At 42.1% G+C, this 24,022-nt stretch overlaps 1 protein-coding gene across 1 annotated transcript in view; it reads left to right on the top strand.

Moving 5' to 3' along the window:
- The first annotated feature begins 3,044 nt into the window (after positions 1 to 3,044).
- Positions 3,045 to 24,022, top strand: part of ASXL3 (ASXL transcriptional regulator 3) — a 175,883-nt gene continuing 154,905 nt past the window's right edge. Inside the window, exon 1 of the mRNA XM_075584627.1 lies at positions 3,045 to 3,443. Within this exon, the coding sequence (XP_075440742.1) occupies positions 3,390 to 3,443 (54 nt within the window). The 5' untranslated portion in view covers positions 3,045 to 3,389. The remainder of the gene's footprint in view (positions 3,444 to 24,022) is intronic.

Below are 24,022 nucleotides of genomic sequence, written 5' to 3'. Positions count from 1 at the left end.
TTGATCCAAGCAGAAGAGTCAGCCTGTCCTTTGCAACTTTAAACCCGGGCATAGATTTTTCCTCTTTTGCAATGTAGCTTCTACTGGGCATTTTCTTCCAGTAGAGCCCAGTCTCATCAACATTGAACACTTGACGTGCGCAATAGCCACCGTCCTCTATAATTTTGGCCAATGTAACGGAAGGTTTTAGCTGACTCCTCATCCGCACTAGCAGCTTCCCCGGTCACTTTAATGTTATGCAAGTTTGCCCTCTCTTTAAACCGCATAAACCAGCCCTTACTTGCAGTGAACGTTTCCTCAGTGGTCCCTTCTCCATGCTGTTGCTTAATGTCCTCATACAGACTCAAAGCCTTGGCCTGAATTAAGGCTAAACTAATGGGCACATGACGCTGGGATTGATCTTCCAGCCATATGATGAGTTTTCTACCTCAGCAATATGCCCAGCACGTTGCCTTATTGTTGTACCTTGCATAGGAGCTGAGACCTTGATCTGTTCCAGGATTCTTGCCTTGTCTTTGATTATTGTCACAATAGTTGTGCGAGGTATATCCAAGGCACGTCCAATTTCTGTGTTCGTCTCTCCTTTCACAGAGCGCTTTATTATGTTTTGCTTGGTCTCCAGTTATAGATTTTCTATTCCTTTTTGGAGTAACAGCACTTTGCTTTTTGCTTTGATCAGCCATGGTTTAGGGCCTAAAATACACCACCAAACCTTCACACAGACTGTTCAGAATGATTTCCCTAGCCTGCAGCCGTCTGGTTGTTCATTTGTAGCAATTTTTTAAAGCGTCGTAAGAGTGTCGGATAAGCCGTTCGGGCGTCGTAAAACGGGCCATAGGGATGCATTGACAAGCATCGGATAAGCCGTTCGTTGTAAAACGAAACGTCGTAAAACGAGGACCGCCTGTACCGTGAACTTCTCTAATGAGAGAGAAATGTAGCCTTCATCTCAAGCTCACTTTCAGTGCTAGTTCCGTTCCTCCTCTAACAAATATTCCTGCACTATTGGGACGTTTTAAAGAACTCTGACTTATTCTGGGACGTGTTGTGTAGCTGTGCTCCCCCACACCACAGAGGCCACATCTTTATGCATGTTGTTTCACTGGAATAGGGGCACATTGCAACAATGACATTCCTCATTGTGCCAGGTTCTCAAGGAAATATTAAATACACTCCAGTTAGCTATTGATGCACTCCTAGATTACGCTGGTGCTGAGCTGGATGTATTGACAGGGACCACTTTCCGCCATTCCTCTTTACCGACCACTTATATCAATCTCCCCCGCTGCACACAGGAAACAGAAACTTTCTTTTCTTGATTTACATAGCAGATGAAGTTGAAAAAAAACATATGTTCATCAGGTTCAACCTATACTAAAATTGAGACGACAGATACTGATCCTATATTTGTATTTACAGTATTCATATCATTTTTTATTTGCCGGATATCAAGGCACAACGTGTTTTCGGGGAAACAATATCACTTTGCACATTATTACTGATGAAGGGATATTGTTCCCCCGAAACGTTGTGCCTCGATGTTATGCAAATTAAATAATTATATAATGAAAAGAAACGCTTGTTTCCTGTGTGCAGGATTCATATAATTTGGTGAGTTACCCAGGAAATGGGATACTGTCCCTTTTATAAGAAATAGTAACAAATGAATAAATGAAACATGACTGAAAATAAGCATGGGGTTATGTTCTTTACTAAGCATTATTGAGATTCCCCTCGTCTTACTTTTGAACAAAGCAGGACAGTCCCTTTTAAAAGAGGAATCCCCCCCCCAATAGCATCTTTTCTTTTTACTGTACGCCAGCGCGACCGCTGCAGCACTACAAATGGAGCTTTTTCAGCCACGGTTCCACAGACAGGAGGTTTTTCTGCATCTGCAGTTTTAAATACCCTTTAAGACTTGGACGTTTGAACTTTAGTTGTTAAGAGTAAAATAAGGAATCTCAAAAAAATGAATCCTTGGAAAATGATACCTAGATGCAAAAACTTTCAACCTAAAGTCACAACAAGCAGAGATGGAGGAAGCAATTAATTAAGGGGTTCTCAACTCCTGTCCTTAGGACCCCCCCAACAGGTCAGGTTTTCAGGATATCCCAGCTTTAGCAGCGGTGGCTCAATCTGAAATGAGCCACCTGTGCTGCAGCAGAGATATCTTTAATACCTGATCTGTTGGCAGCAGGGCCGTCTATCCAGCATTATAGGCCCCCGGGCAAAGCAGTGCACTGGGCCCTGCAAAATTTCTCTTGCGAATGCAGACACGCCAACTCTCCACTACAAGTCGTCATTTTTATCCTTCTATCGAGTTAGCGGGAGATTTGAATGTTGAGGCGGGTGATCGGAAAATTAGTGTTAAATTCTGGTCTGTGCATAGATTAGCATGGGGCCCCTATGCTCGTGGGGCCCTCGGGCAACTGTCCAGCGTGCCCATGCGTTAAGACGGCACTGGTTGCCAGGCCCTGAGCACTGGATTTGAGAACCACTTAATTAAGGTGGGAGTGTCCATTCAACAGTACCGCACAAAAGCAGCCACTGATTTAAATGGGAGATGCTACATTTGCACGATCGCAGCTTAATAAATTACCCAAGAACAAACAAAAAAAGTTGGACATAAATATTTCTCCATGTATTTTCCTGTATAGTGCAGAGTGTATGCAGTGGTGTACAGTACATAGAATTTTTCAGGCACAACTAGTCCCTGCCCACATTTACAATCAGATTTTGGTGATACCAGGAATAAAGCCTGGTTCACCCGTGTCATAGATCGTGTTCTACTATTTCCACCTAACCTACACATAAGAAGGGCAAAGCAACTGGAGGAGGGCTTAAGAACAAAATAGTAAGGAAGGATGATGAATGCAACGTAAATGCAATGTATACGCACACATACACACAAATGTGTTTCTGGGGCTAAGACAAGGCGGGGACTCCGGCTCCTCCAGCAGTGAAGCTGTTAACATGTAATGGGAGGCAGAGCAGGGGCAGGGGGGGGGCGTCTCAGTACAAAGCCCGAGAGGAAGAGGAAAGAGCAGCCGCGGGATAGGAGGGCTTCGCAGGGATGGAATTCGGAACGTTGCCCTGGGAGAGCTCGCGAGCTTTGGGGGAACGCCTCCGCCACCGCAGCTTCCCTCGCGAGAGCACCGGGTCGCCATTCGCCGTGACGTCACTGTGTATTGTTGTGAGGGGGAACGGGAGCATCCCAGAGCTGTCAGCTGCTCAGTGTCGCTGCATGAGTTGCTGCTGCTGCTACTGCTGAGGAGGGAGGCGGGGTGCGGCGGCCGCTCTGTTGTCACGCTGAGCCATTGTCTCCACTCGAACCCCGCGTGCCCCCGTGGAACCCCCCACGTCATAAGAACTATCAATGAGATGCAAACATGAAAGACAAGAGGAAGAAGAAGGACCGCACCTGGGCCGAGGCTGCCCGCCTGGTAGGTGCCCCTCACTCCCTCCCCAGGCGCTGCACGGCAGTATGAGGGGCTTTGTTGTGATGGTAGTTCATGGGTCGTGTGGGCACATGCACATACATGCACATACATGCACGTACACACACGTACACACAACAGATCTGCACTCACATGGACATGTATTTGTGTGTGCTTGCATATTTACACTTCTATGCATTGTGTACACACTCCGTATTCATGCCATCACCAAAGCATATGTAAGCAGTCCTATAAATGCACATCTTTCTACATGCTTATCTCTGCACTTTTGCCATGCTATAAACCCCAACATATACACCCACATCATGCTGCTAAGTAGACCCACAAATGTATGATATGCTTTGTATATCAATATATTGAATATTATACACATAGCATATAGACAAATACACACTTTTGTACCTTATTTTATTTGTTCACTAGCATACCTTTTTTATTTATAAGTAACTTTAACATATGTACATGTATACCGGTACATCAGTTATGGTCGCAAAAAAAAGTATAAATGTCCATGCAATGTATGTATTCATTTATACATTCCCCATAAACCGTGTACTGTACACCTATATCCCTGCAGCTGTATACATGCAAGTAGATAACAGAAATGTATATAACCTGTTTTTTGTGTGTGTATAATATCAGATTATACACTAAGCTAAAGAGAACATGCACTTAAATGTGCATTTGTATTCATGCTTGTAGCTTTACACTTGAATATGTTTTGTACATGATTATTTTGACACTTGCATAACTTAGTGTACTGTATCAAACTATTTTATATGTACACATGTCTATAATAACTTTTACATGAAACAAATATGTACATATGCAGCTGTAGACACATGCGTTCTGTATAATTTTATAATGTACACAAAACATATGCACATAAATACATGCGATTGTCTTGTATACTTTGAACATCCACACTTCAAAGTGTGTGTGTATACATCATAGAAAAGCATACACTGTACATGCCACACATTCGCCAATGCAAATAATCAGAAATACAATGTTTTCAAATATAGCTGCCAATACATTTGTGTAAATATAAAATGCACACAACTGCTGTATAATACATATTCATGCACACCTATAAACACAAGAAAATTATTTACAGACCATATACACGTGTGTGTTTGAACACACTGTATGGATGTGTAATATATATACACACGATATATATATATATATATATATATATATATATATATATATATATATATATATATATATATATATATATATATACACATACGCACTCACACACTATGTATGTGCAATGCATGTACATGTAATGTGTATGTGCAATGTTAACGTATACAGTATTCAAAGCAATCCTTTAAAAATATAAGTGATGAAATACTGTAATAGTTGTCCTAGTCTGTCCCACCTCTATGTAATATGCAGTATAAAAGAGTCTGATATGCTCTTGATGAAGAGGAACTTTCCTACAGAGTTAGAAAATAAATCCATATACAAAGGAGAAGCTGTTCCTTTTTACACCCCCCTCATTCTCATAAATATGCCCATATCCCGTTATAAATGATATCATGGTGTGGATTTGTCCCATACCGGCCTCTGAACTTGAGACAGTAGACCATTATTTAAAATCCATGCCATTGTAATTTAATAATGAACCCAGAGAATGTCTTTTGTCACATGAGAAGGATATCCCTACATTTGTGTTGATTGTCGTTTCTGCAATGCTCTTGGCAATCTTACTTTATTTCTCTATACCAAATGTGGGCAACTCCAGTCCTCAAGGGCCAACAGGTCATGTTTTCAGGATATCCCTGCTTCAGCACAGGTGGCTCAATCAGTCTTTAATTGAGCCATCTGTGCTGAAGCAGGGATATCCTGAAAACATGGTCCCTGAGGGGGGGGCGGGTGGCGTGGTATTTTCTAAGGGGGTGCGCAGTTGCAGAGCCCCCTCGCTTTCCCCCCAGGCATGTAAATTAAATGCTGGGGGAGGCGCGTGGCCTCTGCACATTCACTTACCCGCTCTCAGCTGGCTCTTCTCACGTGACGTTATATGATGTGTGGGGCCCGAGAGCAGGCAAGGTGGGGGAGCGGAGACAAGGGGGCGCAAACGTAAGTTTGCGCACCCCTGTTAGGACATAATTTTTTTTAGATGTAAAATTATTATTCTTTTTAAACTTGTGGCAACTTTTTTTTTTTTTTTCTACCAATAAAATGCAGCTGTCACTGGCTCCTCATTAGCCCTTAAGATAAAGAAGTGCTGACACCAGCTTGCTAACGTCGAGGGGTTGTAGGGATGCAACGTGGGAAAGGAGGTATGTGAGAATGCAGCAAGTTGCAAAAACTGTAGGCACCCCAAGCTCAACAAATGTTCACTGGTTTGATGTTCATCCCAGTAACTTCATGAATCCATTGGCTCCCTGGCTGGAGATAGCTTGTTGCCTTTTTGTATTTTGCAAACTTCCTAGAAAAAGTCTGTTTCAGTGTGAGGATCCCTCTGTGGGAAGACGAGCATGGCGGTGCTCTTGAGTAATCACTATTTGGTGTGAGTTGTCAGTGGAGTTAGTTGACATGAATATTGTAATCCTGTAGCAAGTTCTGTGTTTTGCACATCAATTATCTCACCTTTTCCGGCGTCGAAAAAATGCTACAGAGTCTGAGCAGGGTAAATCTCTTCAGCTAATAGATCTGTAGCAGTTATAAGATGACTTGCCCTACATTTGTGGGGCTAAAGTAGAAGTGTAATGTTAAGATGACATTTTGGGGAGTATATCACCTACCCCCCCTCCCTCATCAAAAGTAAAGTGTGTGTGTCTTCCCATTTCTCTCGCGCCTTGGATCCTGGTGGAGAGCACGCACACACTAATATGCCAAAAAAAATGATGTTCATGGTGCAAAGTAGAGGGGGAGAGGTACACGTCAGAAGTAAATCATAAAAAGCCAGATGTTTTGGTCCCTTGAGAAAAGTCCTCCCAAGGACTGAAACATTGGCTTTTTGTCTGCATTATCGACCAATACATTTCCCCTTCTGGTACATTGGATCATGCTCGTGATCTACTGCTGAGTGTATGTATGTATGTTTTGAGTGACATTTCTGTGTATATTCAGTTAGTCCAAATCACCTACTGATTGAGTAATGACTCATTTTTGCTCAATAACAACCGAGCTACCACGGCCTAATTTACATTTCTGTTTTAATTGATGTCTGATCCAATATGAGTAATGTGATACTTCTGGATTGATTGTGCCAGTTAGCTGAACATCATTATATTTTGCTCAAGAATCAACCTAACCAAAACATGTCCTGTACATGCCCTTTCCCAAACCGTTGGATGTTACCCTCTGCGTTTGTCGTAAAAGTTTCATTCTTATGTAGCCCGTCTTCCTGGGGCCAATCGCAGATTGGACCCCCCCCTCTGTACTAGGGTCTGGCTACGTGTCTGTGGGTGGTGCATACCTGTAGGTAACAGAAGGGCCTGAGTCTCCCGCAATGGTATGGGGGTGACAAGACCAGGTTTCTGGGGTGAATACCTCCATTCTTTACTCAGTGGTGCAACGCCTCCATCTCTGTTAAGCCCCAGGGATATGGGGTGGAACCCTTACAGAGAGTCCCCCTCTCAGGGACGAGAGATTCCAGTCTCAGACAGTCTTTATGTAAAATAAGCAGCAGCTCTTTATTCAGTGCAGGAATGACAGCAGGATCACAGACAGTCAGGTACAGCTTGTCTCCCTCCTCCAGACTGCTCTCCCTCAGGATGGTATCTCTTCTCCCTGCCTCCACCCCAAGCCATGGGCACTCAGGGTGGGGCTAGCTCTTCCCTCACCCCCTATGCAGGATGAGAGGTATTGGTCCACCTATAGCTCACTAGGACCTACTCCTCAGGAACCTAGCTAGCTCACATACTCTGACTGTCCAGTCAGACACTCCAACACTAGCTCATCAGGGCTGAACCCATGACTCAACAGTCACTGACAGGAACAGACACACACTAAATAGAGACAGCCCTCCCCTTCATGATATCAGCAGGTACTGCCCCTGTGTCTATGCCTTCCACACAGGGTCAGGTGACCTACTTCCACCACTCAGAGCAGGCCTTGATGTGGGGGAAACCCATGATAACTACTGGCATCCTGCCCTTACCAGGGGAGGAAAGACATATAGCCCTATTTCTTACCAGGGCTACACTTAATTGGCGTCATAGCACTAGAGCTGGAGGGAGTAGTAGTGCGCTGCCAGTTTTTTTTGCTATCCCCCTTAAAATTCTAATTGCACTTTAACGGTAAAAATTATTAGATTAAGATCTTTTATAATCCTAATGTTTTGTTGGTTGTACAAACATGCATACAAGTATATAACACCTTATATCACTCTATATATGAATATTCACCTGTTAATCACAAAATGGTGTGTGTGTGTGTGTGTCTGATAATAATATATGTATATATGCGACAAATGTATACATGCCACACGTTCAGCAATGCCAAATATAGAGCGGGGGGAAAAAAGGTACACAACACATACATAAATAAAACCTGTGCTTTTATGCATTTACATCGGAATATATGCATATGAGATGTACATTGCACCTGCAGCTATTTTACGTGTGTGTATATTTTGTTTAACCATAATAAAATGGTTCACTGCAAAACAATGCAGCAATTTCCAACAAAGAAATATTGTCATGAAATCATTTTTACTTCTTAAAGATGGACACTGTTTAAAAAGTACAATTGTACTCTGCTGAAATCACTGCTGTTTTAAGACTAATTTGAAAGTGGTTAACCTGTGATATATACCTTAAGTGTTATTTCATGACAATATTTCTTTGCTACATTGTTTTGCGGTGAACTATTTAATTATGATGAAACAAGAATGTGTATTTATACACAAATATAGCTGCAAGTGCAATGTACATTATAGCTATATATGTACTTTTTTTTTTTTTTTTTTTTTTAAGATGTGCTTCTACTTTTACACAAGGGTTTAGTGCGAAAGTACTTTTACTGTATTGCAAATACATATACTACACAAATGTATAAATAAACATGCCTTAGTAATATTCCTAACATTTTAGATTTTTGGCAGCCTTATTTGGACTTCACATGCTCTGTGGAAGGAGGCTGCGTCTGACAATCTGAATTGTTCAAATAACGTAGGTTTAAAGCAAATACGACTTGTGAGCACATTCACATGTCTCAGACAGGTCTGCAATCCTGCTTTTCCCCATTTATCTCTTGGCATATAATTCTTTCATTGCAGCCAGGGATTCTGGGAAATGACATGCAAATGATCACACAGTTTTGCCCTTTTTAGGTTTAAACAAAAGTTCCAAATACCCACCCACATTAGTTCTTCTAGTGCCTGTTTGTGTAAATTATAGGTAAATGCTTGTATGCTGAATATTCTTTTTATACATGTTGTGCATTATTTCCTGCAGTAATGTTCTCGCTGGTCTTCTAGCTGCCTTGCAATGTTTGGAAGCCTATCCCTGAAGCCAGCAAGAAAACAATGACTAAAAAATAGGCATTATTTAATATATGGCTTTTTATATCAGCACTGAGGCACATTGCAACTCAAGAAATTGGAAAATTTTAAAGTCATGCACAGGCTGATGTAATCTTAAACCTCTGGAATAACAGTGTGTTATCTAAATTTAGAAGCAACGCGCACAATGATGCTGCAATACATTGAGATACCAGAAATTCTATTTGATATTAATTGATAGCAGTGACAATTTTCCAGTGCAAGTAAAGGTGACAAACTATTATCCTAGCTGTAATTGCTTAAAACAAAAATGTTGCTAACATTGAAAAGCAGACGTGTGTGTTAAGTAATAATGTGCTGTGTCCAGAATGATAGGGTGCCACTGTTTAATTTCTGCACCTTCTGGTGTTTTGCTGAACTCCTGCGTGACATGATTAGACGGGATGTGGGAACAAACACTAGTAGCATAGGTGTAGCTGTGTTCATTTCACATTTCTCCCCTTCATAATTGTAAAGTACAATGTACAATATACAGCGGCAGCTAATTTCATTTTTACCTGTTGTGACTTATGAGTCTGTATCTGCATGTTTTCCTGATGTTTGGGAAGTATTAAACTACTAGCCATGGTATTGGCAATACATTAAATTATTATTATTATTATTTTTTTTTGACAGTGGGGTTGGGCATTAAATTAGGTTTAGCAGGACTGAGCATCATTTACAGTTCTTATTTCTTACCTATTCTTATTTCTTACTGTACATTGTTTGTACTGAAATTCAAGGTCAAACATACAGTAACTATTCTCATGTTAGGAAATGGGCCCTTCTGCGATATGCCGTGAAGCTGCTTTCCCTGTTTTGGAGTCTCATTCATTTGAATGGAGCTGAACTGTTCTCCAGCACTGCTAATCAGTTTCACGTCTTGGGGCCACGGAGTGAGAGCACTTTTATTACAATGTTTAGGTTTGTAAGGATGTACAATTTGCATTAGCTGTTTAATTTATAATTATTATTTTTATTTTTACAAGCCTACAGTAGCATGAAATATATAGTATTCTTCTTTTGTCCATAAAATGTCTACATTAATTTGGAAGGATTTAGCTGCGCCAAACATACAGCAAAGAAGTCACGCCAAATCCTCACTATGTTCAGGTTCGCTTGCTAAAAAAAATAAAAAAATCCTACAGCTATCGCACTGCGTCTTGGCTGCTCAGTATTTCTAGAATCCCAGGATATGGAAATTGTTGGAAAACTAACATTACAAAAAAATGTGGGTAACGTTATGGAAATGCTTAAAACAAAAAAAAAAAAAAAAAAAACTATTACGGTGTGTTGATTTTGCACTTCATAATTATTAGTCACTGCCGATTTCTAATAACCTATTATTATTATTATTATTATTATTATTATTATCCAGACTAATAGGAGTTATGCTCAAGTAAACACTTGATCCTATTTGTTCACATAATCACTTGGTATGTCATTTACCTTGCCTATTTATTGCTTTTCCTGGGGTTGGTAACTTGTGGTTGGAGATTTTCCTGAGGATAACACTTTTTTTGTTAGGTCTATGCAGTAGCACTGGTGAATGAACATTGGTTAAGAACCAGCAGAATTTGCATTGCATATACCTTATTGCCGCCATGCTGCTCCTCCTGTGACTGAAGCAAGTGGTGCTGGGACTAGTAATGCAAAGTAAGAAGTGTATATATCTGTTTGTTAAATACATCATTCTCAAAAATTTTACATCTCTCCCAAAGGTGACTGTTTGTGAAGGTGGACTCTGGTCAAGTCATACCCCGATCTAAAATCCTCTCTCGGAGAATATCCGTATGGATTTATTGGCGTAATATGGAATTATTGGACCATATTTATTAAGCAGTCTTCTGCTGTAAAACACCTTTCCGCGCTGGACCACCCTTTGCACAACACTAGGCTGTAAGGTGTCTTTTGGCAGACAACTGCTTAGTAAATTTGTCCGCATCAATCCTTTTTCTTTAGATGCAGAACATTAATGTGCTAATATATATATATATATATATATATATATATATATATATATATATATATATATATATATATATATATATATATATATATATATATATATATATATATATATATATATATATATATATATATATATATATATATATATATATATATATATATATATATATATATAGTGGTTGACAAATCACCAAAAAATCTACTCGCCACACAAAAAAATCTACTCGCCACCTAGTACCAAACGTGTGCTGCTTGGGCCAATATTTACTCGCCCGGGGGTTAAATCCACTCGCCCGGGGCGAGCAAATGTATAGGTTTGTCGAACACTGTATATATATATATATATATATTTGCTTCAAATCCACTTTAACATGGATTCCTTTAACCCTTTGCGTGCCGAGCAATCACGGAATTTGTAAACGGGGAGAAGGCAGCCTCTTCCGTTTCCCTGAATCGCATTGTGAGCTCCACAGGAGCGCAGCACCAGATCTCCCCTGGAAAACGAGCTGTAAAAGGCCATGACGTACCCACTACGTCATGGGGCCCCTGCTGGAGAGCCGGACCATATGCTGTACCTACGTCTTGGGGCACTCAAAGGGTTAAGCTTATGACTTCTATATAACACAGGCCAGGCTTGGCTTTAAAAGCTGTTATGCAGGGGGCGTAATATTTAAGGGATCCATGTTAAAATGGGTGACCCTTTGTGGGTGCTCACTTGCATATTATTACTCAGAATCCCTGGTTGTTGTGGAAGCGCTGTTATTTGTGGGGTAATGCCAGTTTGGGGACCTGTCTGAGATGTGATTGTGCCCGGAAGTGTTCATTATCATTACTTTACTGTATACGTTGCACCATAACGTATATACCTACAATAATGACATTTTTTTAGATACCGTATGTTTTACTTATCGGTTTGCAACATTTTGCTAATATCTCCCTTGCTTTCTCAATGCACGCTTTATAGGCCCATAAACTCAGGGAAAGGCAGATCCTACAGCTCGTAAACCTTTAAAGGAGCATTTCTGTCTGACCATTTTTTATTTTTTGGACAAATAGCTAGGACGCAGGGGGTCTCCGGATCTGAGCCGCTTTCATTTCATCTCTGGAGACCTGCTGGTCCACGAGATGCTTACCAGAGAAGGTGCTGCCGGTATGGCCCCCCCATCCCTCAATGGAAACAGAAAGGTGGTTTAATCTTGCTGGCCAATAGGAAGCCAAAACGTCATCCGTCGCAGCTTCCTATTGGCCCATTTGATTTGGGGATTTATTGAGGAAGTAAACACCAGCACCTTCTTCAGTAGGGATCTTGGGAACGAGAGGGTCCCTGCAGCTGAAATAAATGCGGTTCAGCTCTGGGGGACCCCCTGCTTATCATACTGGACAAGAAGCTGTGCCAAAAGGAGGAATATTGCCACCTGAACATGAATCACACTTGGATTATCTGTAGTATAGTTTGTGCAGTGGGCTGACAGTAGAATTGGGACACGAGAAAAGCAGTCCACTCATTCAAATGAAGTTTTCATTGACTTGCCCAACTCAAAAAAGCAATGATGGAAAGTAAACAATTACACCTCATGGAAAAGTGGCAATTCTTTTCCTGGGTAACCTGAAATCGCCTTGTCCAGAAAGGCATATTTCAATCCCGGGTGCTAGGGATTATATTCTTGTGGATAACTTGCCATTTAACCCTTTAATACTGGAACATATTTCAGACCCCCCTTAGGGTTTGACATAATTCCCACAATACAGTACCATCCTTGGTATACCAGATGGTAATCTAATGCCTTTTTGCAGAAATACATAAACTGAAATGCTCTTATTACTTAGAAAAAAGTTTATTTCTTTAAATGAGAATATTATACATTTATTTAATCAATAGATTAAAGAACAATTATTTATTGAGATAAGAAATGGCATGTTTTCCCATCACTAAAAAGTATTCACAGACATCTCTAGAATGGTTCAACTTTATAAATGTTTGTAGAAACAAAATAATCAGCAGGAGGAGGTTGTTTAATCCAGTAACGCAGACTGCCAGTCAGTGTGTGGGTTTAGGTTGAGTATTTCTAGGAAGAATATGGCATTCCATTGTTACACAATAGTTTATTCCTATTACGTATTGATGGTGAATGATAGAGACCATGAACCAGTTCCTAGGCGAGCGTATGTACAATCTGATTTTATTACTTCTGCATTGTGAATCTAGTGCATTAAAAAAAGTTCAGCCACTTTCAGTTAAACAAATATACCCTTTTTATTGCATTGCATACTACAATACCTCAGTGTTCTCCCCTTTAAGACTTGTTCAGTACATGATAAACAATGCTCTTATAGTGAGTTATGACTGTGACCTGTGAGTGAGTTATTCGCCTCTTTGCAGTCTTCCAGCACTAATCTGTTGCATTTTTCCTTTACATTCACTTATATCAGTAGTTTTGAACCCTGGTAATGCAGAAGGTCACTAATAAAAAAAATAATATTGGTGGGGGATGTACTTTTTCAAACCACCAAATTATACGTCAAATCTCAGTTTTAAATTGTAAAACTATTTACATGCTTGTAAGAAGAACTGTACCCCAAGACTTTTCAAATAAGTCATTCCCTTGTTATGATTGACCTATAAACGGGTGACCTTTTATAATAACTTTAAAAAAAAAAAATTATTAAATTACTTGCATGTCAGACTTTAATTACTTTTTTCTCTGGTTTATTTAAGTAACGTCTGTTGGTATTCGGCTTCTTAAAATATAAAATAAATTGTACCATTTTAATTGAACACATGGCCGTCTCGAATTTGAGCATGCCTGTCACAACTCGACATTACACTCTACAGGAGTGTGTTTCTTCGTATTTAAATATGTGAACCATTTGTATGGAGACACTGACCTGTTTCTTGGATTTGCACAAAAAAAAGCAAATGTGAGCATCACAAAAAAAAAAAAATTGGTGATTGATAGAACGGGTCTTCATCAAACAATCAGGGTGGAATGCTCTGCTGTGATTGTGCGATCTCTAATTTCAAGACCGTGTTCCATGTACATACCTCTCTTGCATAGAAAGATGCACTTGTCCTGTCAGAAGGATGTTCAAACTAAAGCCAGCTCCCATTCACCCACGATTCAAAGCGGTGTAACTGCAGACAACTGATGGCTTGTGTTCATGTAAGGCAATTAGGGTAGTGGCTATAACGACCAAGTAGCGGTATCAAAGATTGCCCATCTGGAACAGGCTACATCATAGAAATAACATCAAAACAAGGATCTTGTAAGTTTCTAGATTTTGGATACTTGATTTCTTTCAACAGTATTTCTATTTATTTCTCCATTACTACCTTATTCACTTGCCTATAGTTTACTTGCTACTGAACTGTTTTCATGTTTGTGACGTGGGACTACATCTGCTCTTCTCCCAGTCGCCTGAAACGTTTTTTTTTTTTTAAATTTATATTTTAAGCAGTGATTGGTTAAATAGTTCTGTTAATGGTGTTGCCAGCACAACCTAAGCTCCTTCTTCTCTCTTTTTTTTAATTTAAAAAAAAAAATATTTTCTTGGAAGTACCAGTCTGGTCATATTGACTTTGTCCAGTTTTGAATGTTCCATGTAAAACGTATTTTCTGTAAATAGACTTGTCCACCTCCCTTGCCATTTAGGTTGTCTGCTATATCTCTTATCTCCCTCTTCTGTATCTAGTCTTACTATTTCTCCTTTTTATTTTTCCTTTCACCAACAATTTTTTTTTTTTTTACTCAGACTTGACAATTTCCACCACGCCCCCCTCTTCTGCTTGAGCCTTTTCACATCTGATTTACTTCCTTAGTCTGTTTCTGCCTAATCTGATAGTCCTATAGCTTCCTTCTTCAGAGTTTACTATTCCTAAAAGCGTGGTGGGTGTGGGTATTTTTTTTTTTTTTTTTTGCGTTTTGATGTCTGCCACCTTTTTGGGAACCATATCTGCTTGCTTTTGCCAACGTACCTGACAGAAGTCTGTTGCTTTTACTATTGCATCCTGTAGTTTCTCGCAACTCTAATGTTCCCACTCAACCAAAGAATCGCTAACAAATCTTTCCCATCTCTGGAAAGTCCTGCCCTGTGTGTAGGTATTATGTTTTCGTATTTCTCCCTTGCAAGTGGGCCCCCTCGCCAATTGCATAAAGATTATCCCCTGCAAGGAATCCAGGTTGTCGCTGAGCCTGCGACAGACCTACTCCTTCAGGAAGATGAAAGTCTCCCATAATAATGACATCTCCTCTAATTATCATCTTAGTGATATTCTCCATTAAAACCTGGAGGTGTGTAGATCACCTCTGTATGAAGTACAACCTTCTCACCAGTCTCTAGGGTTACCCAAAGTGTCTTTCTTTTTTCACTAGTACCTTAAATTTCCTTTTCAGTGCCCTAATAACATCCCAATTATGTCCTGTGCACTTGCTCTTTTTGTAAGGGGTGATCGGCTGTAATACTCCGATAGAGTGGCCAGCCAGAAGAAAATGGAAGTAGAGTCCACTTCTGTTTCCGGGGCCTGGTCGCATCATGTGATCGCTACTAGAGTGATCACATGGCCCAGAAGTGCTGGAGTACTGTCGGACCCCCGGCACTCTAAATGTTAACGTAGCCTTTATATTCACATAAAGGGCAACTTAACCCCCCCTTCTTTCCTTCCTACCCTGTCCTTTCTAAATTTAGAATAGCTATGCCCCATCCCTGATTTTGATTTGTACCGTGTCTCGGGAATCGCCAAATATCACTTGTCATTATTGCAGTTTAGTTCTGGAACTTTTATAACTTCTTGTCGGAATCCTTCCTGTTTCTTCCAGAACGCTTTCTGCCTGTTATTGCTGCTATTTATTTTTAGGTTGTATTCTGTTCCCCTGGATATGCTTCCTGCTGTAAAGTCCCTCCCAGTCGCTACCTCTTGCAGGGGAGAGGGACAAACAAGTACTTATTATAAGTGCTGATACTTGGCCATAGTGAGACTCCGTATTTTGGGCTCATTAGGCCTTTTTTTTTTTCCCCCTACCATTTTGTTATTGTATTGGTGGTTATCCTTGTTGGGTGTTTTATTTACTCGATGTAGCCCCTTCCAGTTAGGTAGTCTTTAATATCCCTGCTTGGTCTTTATAGCTAGGGAAATGAGGGGTACAAAATGTTTGTATCCCAGAAGAAAATTCACTTATATGCACACTACTGGATATAAAATGTAACTTTTTAATACTAAATACTTAAAACATATATTACCGAAACGAATGGTATAATGAACATTAAAAATAAATTAAATGCTTTCAACACACACGCACCGAGGTATAGAGATTCCAATCAGTGATTGATACTGGGATCCTGGAGAGTTAGCAGGGTGCAACCAGCAAAGGTGAGCCCTGAGGCTCAGCACTTACACACAAAGAGCGCAAATAAAAGTGGCAACACAAACAGCAGCAGGGATAGGTCACTATATACCTAAACATCCAGTTGGCAACACTTTAACAGAGAAGCCATTCCCTAGCTGCTACACTGTTTTTATATATTGGCTGCGCTAGTGAGCTGCTGGAACAAACACTATGTTAAAACAGCCCCATAATGGGGACTGATGACATAATCACGCGTCCAACGCGCGTTTCCCTCCTACTATGAAGCTTCGTCAGGGACAGTTTTGCACATAGGGGGAGGCGGACACTATTTAAACACTCCGGTTGTCATGGAGACACTTCCAAACCGCCGCTATGGCGCATGCGCGGGAAAGCGCATGCGCTACTACCAATAAACATCTGAGGCATGTCTTTAATTACCTTTGTTTCCTTTATTTACCCTTCAAGCCTGGAAGCTTGTAATCAGTCATTAAGCCGTAGTGAGAAGATCGCAATGAGATACGCCGATCGCAGAACACTACTGCGCATGCGTGGGATAATAGAGTTCACATATCTATGAAATATATCTATGCGCTGAAAAACAGCTTGGCTGTCGGCTGAAAATTCCAAAGCCTCAGCACGCCTGCGGACGCTCGCGTGAGCCCCCTCTCAGGGCATCCTCATTGAGGATGCAGGGGCTCAGCGCGGAGCGTCTGCACGGCTCAGTGCTGCTTGTCCTTCTATGGACGCAGCCATACTACTCTGGGAGTGCTGTAGGGATTTCTTTTTATTCACGCCTTGTACGTTCGTTCTTTCATCACAACTAATAGCCTTTCAAACATTTCATTTATTTGTTGTTGACAATAGGTGTAGTTCCATCCTTTGAAGAAAAACTGTGCATTGAAAGCCTCTGAACTCTGTTAATTTGAATTGAACTCGACCTTAAAATGAAGCTCTTCCCCAGAGCCCATGGAAGTCTGTAGGTTACCATGGTAACCACAGATGCGCGTGATCATAAAATCGTGATTTTTTTTTTTTAACCCTAGAAAACCCCGGGGTGGGGGGGGGGGTTGGAGGTGGAGAGAGAGTTGGACATGCTTATTTGCGAGTGGAGTCCTCTCAGCTTCTCAGTCTCCAATCAGCGCAGGCCGTGCCAGCGGCCGCTGCGTCCGTGACACAGGGTCACGGCACTCCTGGCTGAGAAACTCTGGTTTACCAGTAGGTGGGAAAGGTTAATGTGTGTTGCATAAACTGCAGCGCTTGTAAAGAAAGTGATGCTCCTGTCACTTAAGAATCAGTAATATGTAATAAGCCAACTATTGCAATTTATGCAGGAAACATCACTATGCCGCATGAATTTTTTTTTTTTTTTTTTTTTTTCTCTGCACAGCCCTTAGAAATAAGTGTTTTCATTTGTTATAACCTTTTTAATTGACAGATTTGTTTTGTGTGCGAATACGTTTTTGGTCACACAGATAAATTGGTCAGATTCATAACATTCCTATGGATTTAATCAAAACATGGTGGAAATGTGCAAATGGATTTGGCACAGACAAACTTTTGTCTACAACACATTTCTTGTTTTGCCACTCAATAAATAGGTTTTTGTTTCCCCCCCAAGATGCTCCTTGGTTAAAACCAGCATATGTTTTTACTTTGTGATCTTCTTGTTTACAACAGACAAAGATTCCCAATGCTACATCAAATGTCAAAAATATATACTGTAGTTAAATACGTAACTGTTTGTCTTTTCTCTTAAGTATGGGTCATTTATGTAAACTATTTGGCCAAAGTGTTTATAAGCCTGCAGTCACGTCATGACCCCTTTGCAGGTCCTAACACTGTGACAATTCTCATGTACTCCTGTAAAGGAGGGGGGGGGGGGGGGTTGTGTGTGTGTGTGTGTGTGTGTGTGTGTATCAATAGACCAGTCTTCTACAGGTGCATGAAAAAAACCTGCTACTTAAAGTGGGGACTGGTGAGCTTCAACCTAGGGAGGAGGGATCACTAATCTCCAAACAGCTGTTACCAGTTGACTGTTAACTAACGCACACAATCTTTGCAAGCTCTAACCCCAACACCCACTGCACCATATCATACAGTATATGTGTCAAAAGGAGTGCTATTGAGTGTGACCAAATGTACCATACACCAGCGGTGCACAAACTGGGGGGCGCGAGACTGAGTGCGAGAGGCACGGGGTTTACAGAGGCCCTGCGCGCTTGCCGAAGGCACTTAAATTAAGTGCCGGGGGAGCTGCAGGGCCTCTGTAAACCTTACTTTCCTTGGCTCACACGCTTCTCACACGCATCGCCACGGCAACCGCGAGGTCATGTGACGTCATGACGGCTGGGTGAGGGTGGCGCAGGGAAATATACAACAGACAAAGATTCCAAATGCTACATCCAACATGACACAAAAGACTGGTAACTTGCTTGGAGGTTAGTGACACCCCCCCCCCCCCCCTGCTTGTTCCCACTATTATATTATGTCACGTGTATTACTGCTGTGAAGCGCTATGTACATGGATGGCACTATATAAATAAAAATATACATAGTCATTAACTTTCAGTGTCCGTGAGGTTACCGTGGCTAAAATACCTTTTTACATGAATAATTTAGCAGAGGTTGCTCATTTACATCGTATGTGTATTCTATCTCTGATGGGATTCAATAAGAATATTGATACCAGCACATTGATTTAACCATGTTTTTTTTTAACCACTCCTTTTTTTTAAATTTTTTTTTTTTTTGCCAAATCATCCATCTTTTTATTCATTTTTACACTTGTATCCTGCAGTGTATTCATACAAATGTTATTAATAAACAATATTTTGACGTACTTTTTATACATTGTAGTTTATAGATATGTTAATCTATAATTGTATAGTTCTATTGGCATTCATTATTGGTATTTGTTTTAAAAGTTATTATGCATGTCATGTTCCCTTTTTGCATCATAATTGTATTTTCATTTTTGCAATTGTTGGTTTGATATTGAATATTATTGTGATTATATTGTATCTGCTATTTTAGTTTGAAGAATTTTTAATAACACTGCCATTTTTTAAAATATATTTTTACATGTATTCATCCTCTGTCCTTTTTCGGTTTCTCTCTCAGCATCTTTTTATAGTAATGGTTCAATGAATTTCTGTGTTTTGTTTATTGTTGTGTGTTTCTCTTCTCTTGTAATTCACCAATAGCAGACACTCATTTGTTTAATATCGTAGAGGGTTAACTACTGGATGTCTAATTATTCAATCCAGGTTTTTTTTCCATTTAAAGACTCCATGTCATCAATCTTCTTCTATCCCCTGGCGACGAAGTCGCAAGCCCATAGCGATGAAACGCGTAGGGTGCACTATTGGACTGTTTTGTTTTTTTTTTTCTTTGGAGCCGGACTGTTTACAGTGTGGTTAATATTGTGACACCGGACAATTGAAGTAGTGGTTTTGCAGCACGTGTGTGGAGGGAGCCTAGCGCAGACGTGCACTCCCGGAGCGCGCCCGCTATTGGAGGAATAAGTGAGTCCCGGCTACAGTGGAACCTCTGGCAATACTGCGCATGTGCGGAGGGAGCTTGGTGCGGATGTGCACTCCTGGAGCGTGCCTGGTATCGGTGGCAGGAAGGCGCTCTTGCTACACAGGACCTTGCAAACTGTCCCGTTCTCTACAATGAATCCGTGGTGATATCTGAGTACCATATTGTATGTCCTATGCACAATTTCAATTTTTATCTTGTGAGTGGCCGTAATCCACATTTTGGTTGTTATTTTTATTAAAAGTTAGACACATTTATGCACTATGGGAGCCGCGCTGTCCCTCTTTTGTATTTTGTGTGTGTACACCAGCCACTTCGCCCATTATTGGTCCTGGACATTGGACTTAATAGGCTCTAGCCCATAGTCACCATATGTTCATTTGTACAGATGTGATCTGTTCCTTTCTCACTGCAGCTGTTTGCTGTGCATATGCATATGCATGCCCATAGTTGACCAGTGTGTAAGTTACATAAATTTGCTGAAACTGCCTTTAAGAAAGTATTCTTTTTGCAAATGCAGATGTACACACTATTTCTCCCCCCATCCCTTTTTATTTTTACTATAGTAACACTTGAACCTTCAACTCAACTTGTAAACATTTAACTGTACTATGTCAATCCGTTATTTCATTTTACCTTCAACTTCTTCCCTCTTGATAGTATACCCCAGCCTTTGCTTCGTCTGTTTTGGACCTCTGTCAGATTAACTAAGTAATTCATATAAGGACTCTTCAATCCTACAGTATGTTTATACTCTCTTCGTCTCTCTTGTGCAACCCATACACCTTTGTCTGATATCTTGAAGTATTTATTTGACCCCAGATACTCGCGAGACGTCATGCGCTTCCATTTCTTCAAAGTAAAAGAAGCCTTCCACTCAGTGGCGAGAGGTACCGGGAACATTATTTTTGAGGGTATCCAGCTCCAGGTCTACCAGGACCTGTCCCCGACTACCTTCGCGAGGAGAAGACGTCTAAGACCGGTGATGGCAGTGCTGAGGGCATGGATATAGATGGGCTTTCGCCTCCTGGTGATTAGAGGAGGCAAGGCTCATGCGGTGAAGGACCCGGCGGGGGCGTCCACGTTCCTGGAGGGAAGGTGGTAGTGGAGGAGGTGATCCCACCCAGACGCGTGTGCTCAACGAGAGCCCAACAGAAGAAGGCTCGAATTGCACAGGAGGAAGCCTAGCTATCTGAATATCTTGGGCCCCCCGGGACCAGCCCAATCCCTCCTGACTCTTGACTTTCTCCCCACACAGGGTTGATGACCCCAGACTCTTTCCCCCGATGCCTGTTGACCCTCTCCTGGTGTCCCCACTAAGCTCCTCTACGGTGTCCCGAGCCGGCTGAGCAAGCTGTCTCTCGTTGCGTTTTCTCTTGGGACGATGGGGAGGGGACCCAGAGAAGGCCGGAGGAATGATAGCCCCCCCCCCATCCTATTCAGAGACATGCACTTTGATGTTTTTCCTCAAGTTATTGCATACGGTCTGTGGGGGGTGGTGATCCCGGGAGGGGAAACATGCATTTTCATGGGACAGGGAGAAGGATACCTGGGCCAAGAGTGCATAAACCCTCAAGTGAAATATTACATGGATCTGCTCGCTGATCTAGGTGGAACAGGAGGCCCTAACAGCAACATATTTTAGCACAGTGGAGGGTTGTCAGCAGATTATAGCTACCTACATTTAGGAGGCCCTTCTAGGACCAGGCCATTTACACTTTTTATTTTTTTTTACCAGGATCATGCATTTAGCAAAAAAAGGCATATACACAAACTACAGCAAAAAGACACACATGCTTGGAAACTGGGATAATAACCTAGACTCTCCTAGGTGCAGGGAATCCTAACCCTGATAACCGTTGCAAAAACAGGACAGAAAATATTCCAGGCAGCTTTCGCTGAAGTGGCCCTTTCTTGCTGGAGACTTGAAACTGAGAATCTTAGAGGACTGGAAAACTATCTGATGGACGTAGGGGTTTTTAATACTTCTGAGTTGAATTAAAAAAATACTATAACCCAATCCAATCCAAAGGGTGAGAAATTTCTCTGCAGGGCTCATCTGGCTGATGTCAGAGGCAAGGGGTGGGTTGAGCTAACTTGAAAAGAAACGGGTGTGTGGGAAATGTGACCACCAGCAGCATCTCCTTCCCCCACCCCCACATCCCTCAGCTAACCCATTGTCGACTCTACTAAGTCTGGTGGGGCAAATGGAAATGCAAAGAGCGTCCATTGATCACAGGACGTGGATACTTGAGTCCTTACCTCCTGTCCAAATGGTTTTGACACCTCGGACATCCTATGGGGCTTTCATCTCCAGATGTCCTGCCAGACCTTCTGGCACCAATTGGTAGCCCTAGTGGCCTGTCGGAGCATTGGTTCTGAAAGTCCCAGCTCATTTCTGTGCACAAATATGTTTTAAAACACACAATTTAATAAAATATATACTTTAAAAATATCCTAAGTTTTTTGCTGATATAGGGAATAGAATAAAAATTCCCCACACACTATAAAATAGACTTAGGAGTGGACTTACCAAGCCCCCTGGCAACCTTTTTATAGATGGTTGGAGTACACCCAGAACCTCTAAGCAGTTACAGGGATACTTTACATCCTTTTTGCAAACTTTACCTTTCTTGGCTGTGCTGAAGCAGGGAACCCTAGTGGTGAGTCGCACAAGCGTTTTCAAGGGGAGATCTTACGAGACACTGTCTACATGCATCTAGGCATCAGACCTGATTCCTGGGTACATTTTTAGGGGAACCAGCAACTCTGGCCTCTGACTAGATAGACACATTCTGACAACTCCCCCTTGAAACTCATACCACCGCAATCCCTTCTTGCTGGCATCCCTGGAAAGGTAAAAACACAATTCTTTGTCGCATAATTACAGGTAATGCTTTTACAACAGTTGGGTCCAAAGCTGACACTCCTGAACCCCAACACATGGAACAGGGGTAACCACACGGGCTTAACCTTTTATTAGTGAGCCTGGTTACCTTTTTCACAGTCGCACTCGCTTCCAGCCTTCCTTTCCCCCCACCCCCCTGCATTTGGCAAGTCACCGGCCCAATATTTCAAAGCATGTAACATCATGCCCTTCCCTCTCTCCCCCCCCCCTCCGAAACCCCTTTTTTATTTATTTTTGAGCCTCCTATAAGAAAAACGGCCCAGACGCAGCCGGGCACAAGGATGGGGAGGGGTGAGAGATGAAGGCTCTTTATCTTAATTTCTATCCCTACTCCTATGGTCATTCTAGCTTCCACGGGCTCCTATCTCTCCTTCCCTCCCCCTCCCTTCCAAAAAAAAGTTCTATGTCTGGTTATGTTCTATACTCTGCTAATTAGCGCCCTAGGGAAAAGGTCAGTTATGTAACATATGTAAACCATGTCTTGTGATGTGTGTAATATGAACGGACCACCCCCTCCTCCCAAATCTATATAAAAATGAAAACATTATTTGCTGAAAACGTTGTATGTTTGGTGTGCTTATGGGCAATCTGATTGGTTTGTGGCCTGCCCCCGCACGCCTCATTGGCCTGCGTGGTTCGCTGACCTCACAAACCCAACTGCGACACTCAGAACAATCACTGCCTCACCGCCTGCTCTCACCTCCCCTGCGGACTAGACACCACCTCGGGTACCCTGTGCTGCCGCGTGCCCTCCCCCAACAACACCCCCCCCCCCATCCCGCTCCCACACCGCCCGGTGCAGTCACCTGCCAGCACACCATACACTATCCAGGCACACACCCCCCTCACGCACAACCTCCGCTGCTGACACCCCAAATGCCATAACCACGCCTCACCCCTACCGTACACCCTCCGGTGCCACCGCTACTTACACTCTCTCACCCGCAGCTCACCTTTCCGCCGGCTCCCCCCATTATCCCCCCTCACCCGCAGCTCTCACCACCTGCGGGCCCCGTTTTCTCTCCCCTCAGTGGGGACGCCAGGAGAGCCGGGGAGGGGGGGGGGGGGGGAAGGAGCGCATGCCGCTTCTCACCACCCGCGGGCCCCATTCTCCCTCCCCTCAGCCAGAAGCGCCGAGGGGGGAGGAGGGGAAACACGCGCAGGGGACAAGGGGAAGAGGAACCGTTCGCCTGGGACGGGGGGGGGGACTCACACCCCCCACCCAGGATTCACCCCCCTACAAAACAATAAGGGATTCACATCGGGCAATGCCGGGTCTCTCAGTTAGTAACTTCAATAA

The sequence above is a fragment of the Ascaphus truei genome, chromosome 2, assembly GCF_040206685.1.
Source record: "Ascaphus truei isolate aAscTru1 chromosome 2, aAscTru1.hap1, whole genome shotgun sequence".
NCBI classification, from domain to species: Eukaryota; Metazoa; Chordata; class Amphibia; order Anura; family Ascaphidae; genus Ascaphus; species Ascaphus truei.
This window is presented reverse-complemented; position numbering and strand designations above follow the sequence as displayed.